Below are 4,610 nucleotides of genomic sequence, written 5' to 3'. Positions count from 1 at the left end.
GCACAATATTCTTTCAAGGCCAAACCTTCCGTCTCTGCGACATTCTGGAAAGAGATGTGCTGGTATGCTAATCTGTATGCTAATCTGTTTTACAACTGTTTTATGGTCCCTTGTTGAAGAACATTTATAGAATGGGCTACACAACTATATTATAAATCTCTACTTAAGTCCACCACACATGAGGTGATTTTCCACACATATGAAATATAATTATGTTATATTTAATCCATTGGGAGAAGCATAATCTTTATATGTTCCTTATGGGGAACTTCAGATATTGTTGACACATTTTATCTGTCTCTGTTCAGTTGTACAGCTCTCTTCACAAAATGTATTATGAGTAAAACATTGGTTTTTATCTATTATGTTTCTTATAATTAAAAAGCACAGAACTTGGACCCCAAATATGGTCCTTTCTAGCCTACTGAATTTCAAGGTTTTAGGATATGTGAATTGGCAATAAGCAGAAGGATTGACTACTTATTCAATGGACAGTATGCTCTGGAATGAAAGGCAAGTGATATAAAACAGGGTCCAGTGTGCAAAATGATATATCACATGCCCTTGTGTTTCAAACTCCCATTGCCCCATAGATTGTAATCTTGCGAACAGGATTCTCTTACCTTTCTGTCTGTATGTATTACCCAGTATTGTCTTATTAATGTTTGTCCCCAATTGTAAAGCACTACGGAATTTGCTGGCGCTATATAAATAATGTTGATGATGATGACGACTCTAAAAAAAACATCAAGATACATTAACATGTTACTTACACATAGTGATTTGCTGGAAAATTTGTTATTTAAAGCAAATTCAGGTTTAGGATTGATCATGACAACATTAATATATTATTTTACTAAATATCCCGAATCAAGTATAATCTTGACTCATTCTTTTCAATTATTGTACATCAGTGTTGGAAGTGGGAATCTATAAGTTTAAAGTGGTTTTATTTAAAATGTAGATGAATGGATTTTGAAAGTTTTACAATGAAAGCAGTAGAAGTGGCGGTATCGCACACCACTGTATACACCCCCACTTCCACCACTGGTGTATATTATAAGGAAGTATGGGGAAAGGATGAGCTATTGTAATCATAACTATAGGTCCATGTGATGAATCCTTTTTGAAAACAATATCAGCCTTCAATCTGAAAACTTTAATTTGCAGAACCTCTGAACCTAAAATTAAAAGAATATTCAAATTCGCCCAATGATTCACACATTTCTTAAGACATGAAAGAGTTTGGCCTTGAAGATAAGCAGAGGTTGTAAAACTAGTCCATGCATTTTGTGTGTTATATAGGGATTAGCAAACCATTGAGAAAGTAAATAGTTATTTCCCAACAAAACAAAAAATATATATTCTATGTTAAAACTAGTAGATTATAATAATTTATATAGAAATAAATAGTTAATGTTGGCTAAATTATTATTTTCCATTGATAAGAACTCTTATGTAATTAGGATATTTTCCACTATATCATTATTTATTATTCAAAATAATTTCTCTAGTCAATGTCTTCTCTAAAGACTACTGGCATCACACACAAGAGATCCTCTGTGAGGTCTCCACAGAGTAACCTGCTCACATAAGATTTATCCTGCAACGTATAAGACAACTCTGCAGCAATGGGTTGTAAACAGAGTATCATATCTGTTATATCTGTTGTATCTGTTATACCTGTTAATTGCATTATGACATTTATATATTGGAAGAGAAAAATGTCTAACAGAGAAATGTGATCTGATAATTTGTCCAGGTGAGTCAAGAAAATCCTGAGGTTGTGGACTTCTATTAGTTTCAAAGTTAGCTTAGTTTAGAGTGTTGAATATAGTCATATAGCGTGATTAATATATTCACCTGTTTCTTGTTTTTAAAGTCCAGTTTAATTTTTTTAAATGTATTTGTTTTTTATTGATTTGTCAAAGAATTTGAGGGGTAGAGAAAAAATGTCACCATAAAAACAACTCAGTCCAATGTGTGTAAGCAAACATGGTTATGTTTCTTGTGATACCCAAGTTTCTGGGAACTGGCCCAGGTCCTGGTATGAAAACTAACACTATAAGTGGGAGGACATTTCATTAATAATTTTATTGAATTATGGGTTGAATATCATGGATGTGTGAGAATTTTTGCAAATATTAATATACTTTTATAAGTTGATAAGTGTAATGAAATTTAAAACTTGTGCTGCCAATACCAATTGTTTAACGATCTAACTCATGATTGATTTCCTGCTTAACTTATCTAAGAGACCTCCTTTAAATTACTTTTGTTATTTCTATTTGACAAACTACTGCAAACATTTTTTTTTCAGAAAGTTTAAGAAAACCTTCATATAGATCATCTTCAAATCTTTGTTTCTGTTATAAGGATGAAAAAGACTGTAACAATTTCCAGTTACTTTTTTTCTTGGAAAGAGAGAAAACAAAAGATAGCATTACATAATCCATAATATAAACATTTTTATTGTATTCAACACAGCTCTGTTACAAATAAATGAGAAGAGGTGACCTCTATCTCTTCTGGTGTAGCAGACAAATTTGTCATACAGATTTAAATCTCATTTTCCCCTTTATCTTGACCTCCTCTCCAGACACTTGTCCAAGAGGACTGACACACTAAGGTACAAAGAGGAACAAGGATCTGCATTCAAAGACAGAAATTAGTAATAATTCATATATCTAAATATATGAAACTCTTTGATAAGGAATGACAGTAATATGTTTTGGTTATTTTGTGTTTTTGGGATGGGGGGTAATTATTAATGTGTTCAATTGCAGGGCAAAGTTTTGAAAAGATCATAAAAGTGCAGAGTTAAGCAAATAAAGTTAAAAATCGAATCCTTTTTCTGCAGGATTTGTACACATAATGCATGAGAACAATGTCTCTTATATTTTTCTTCTGGGATTTCCAAATTTCCACAGCTTCAATAGTCTCTTATTTTTGTTCCTGCTCATCATTTACTGTGTCACCATGTGCGGTAATGTTATTATCATGACTTTAGTTTCAATGAGCAAAAATCTTCATTCTCCAATGTATTTGTTCATCACACAAGTGTCTTTACTGGACATTCTGATGACCACAGACATTCTCCCTAACTTACTTCACATTATACTACATGACGGTGGCACCATGTCTCTTACTGCCTGTATATCACAGTTTTATGTATTTGCTTACTCAGAGACATCAGAGTGTCTGATCCTAACAGTGATGTCTTATGACCGATATGTGGCTATCTGTAACCCACTGAGATATAACTCTATAATCACCAAAACATTTTGTGTGAAATCCGTCATTGGATCTTGTTCCTTGAGTTCCTTAATAATCTTGATGGATGCAATAGCTATATACAAATTAGACTTCTGTGATCCAAATGTTATTGACCATTTCTTCTGTGATTTCATTCCCATTATAGGACTTTCTTGTTCAGATACTTCATTTATACAAATGCAGACAACTTTATTTGGTATTATTGTTGTCATATGCCCATTCACAATGATCATTGTTTCTTATGTGTATATCATAACCACCATCCTTAACATTCAGTCTATTAGTGGGAGACAGAAAGCCTTCTCCACCTGCAGCTCTCATCTGACTGTTGTGTCTATATTTTTTGGGACTCTCTTTTCTGTATATATGGTTCCAACCCAAGGACAATTATTAGCTATCAACAAGGTATTATCACTGCTGTACACTGTGGTGACACCATTGCTTAATCCATTCATATACAGCCTGAGGAATAAAGACTTCAAGGAAGCGTTTGAAAAATTGAGATGTAATTTGCATTAGTCTAAATTAATAACAAATCCATGCACATAATATAATTAATTTGAATTATGTCAACTATTTTTAGAAAATTTGCATAGGGCTCTCTCACATCTTGATTATATGTGTTTTGTTGAAAATACACATTTTTAGGAGAGAGGGATGAGTAACTTCAATGACAGGTGTTGCTTTAAAATAAATATTACTGTGTATGTCAGCACAAGAGGGTAATGCTGCAGCTGTCTTCCCTGATTCCAGACTTTTCCTCCGAAAAAATATTTGGGTGTTTATTGACAAGGACCAAAGTAATCCTATCGAGCCCCTCCTCATTCTTGCTTAGATGAAAAAAGTGTAATAATATAACATAGTAAAAATTAGCTAAAACTAAAACTAAACTAACTTTAGTAAATGAACTCTGGAATTAATAATCAAATCAACTAGATATATAATGAAAAAAAAATAATTGTACAAATTAAAGAGATAAAACAATTCTGGCAAATGCCTATTCTTTTGCCCTGTCATAAATACAAGCCACAGAGACATAAATATGGTTTAAATTTTAGGGACATCTAGATTGACTGGCATTTTCCATGCAAAATACTTTTTACCTGCAGATAAAATTAGTTTTTTTGCAGATATATGAATTATAGACGTGAGTCTTAGATGGATGGGCTTTTAGAAAAAGAGCAGAAGATGGTGACCACAGAATGAAGTACAGTTGCTGTAGTCACCTATCAATATGTCACTATATCAGGGTTTCTAAACTCAGGTCTTCAAAAACATCAACAGGAGGAGATTATGTTAACCAGTCAGGTCTCCAGATTTTTAGCAAATACTTT

General features: G+C 32.7%; 1 protein-coding gene across 1 annotated transcript; it reads left to right on the top strand.

The window, feature by feature from the left end:
- Window positions 1-1,995: 1,995 nt before the first annotated feature.
- Window positions 1,996-3,795, top strand: LOC142150451 (olfactory receptor 11L1-like). Its single transcript, XM_075205644.1, has 2 exons — window positions 1,996-2,047; window positions 2,861-3,795. The coding sequence occupies exons 1-2, from the start codon at window positions 1,996-1,998 to the stop codon at window positions 3,793-3,795; spliced, it is 987 nt and encodes a 328-aa protein (XP_075061745.1).
- The last annotated feature ends 815 nt before the right edge of the window (window positions 3,796-4,610 follow it).

This window comes from Mixophyes fleayi, chromosome 4 (genome assembly GCF_038048845.1).
Source record: "Mixophyes fleayi isolate aMixFle1 chromosome 4, aMixFle1.hap1, whole genome shotgun sequence".
Classification (NCBI taxonomy): Eukaryota; Metazoa; Chordata; class Amphibia; order Anura; family Limnodynastidae; genus Mixophyes; species Mixophyes fleayi.
The sequence above is the reverse complement of the archived record's forward strand: the minus strand, read 5'-3'. Positions and strand labels throughout refer to the sequence as shown.

What these genes read in the sequence shown, in the direction of transcription:
- LOC142150451 (XM_075205644.1), top strand. Translation starts at nt 1,996, where the DNA reads ATGGTTATGTTTCTTGTGATACCCAAGTTTCTGGGAACTGGCCCAGGT. An exon ending in GGGAACTGGCCCAGGTCCTG is followed by an intron (nt 2,048 to 2,860) that starts GTATGAAAACTA and finishes CTTTTTCTGCAG; the next exon opens with GATTTGTACACATAATGCAT.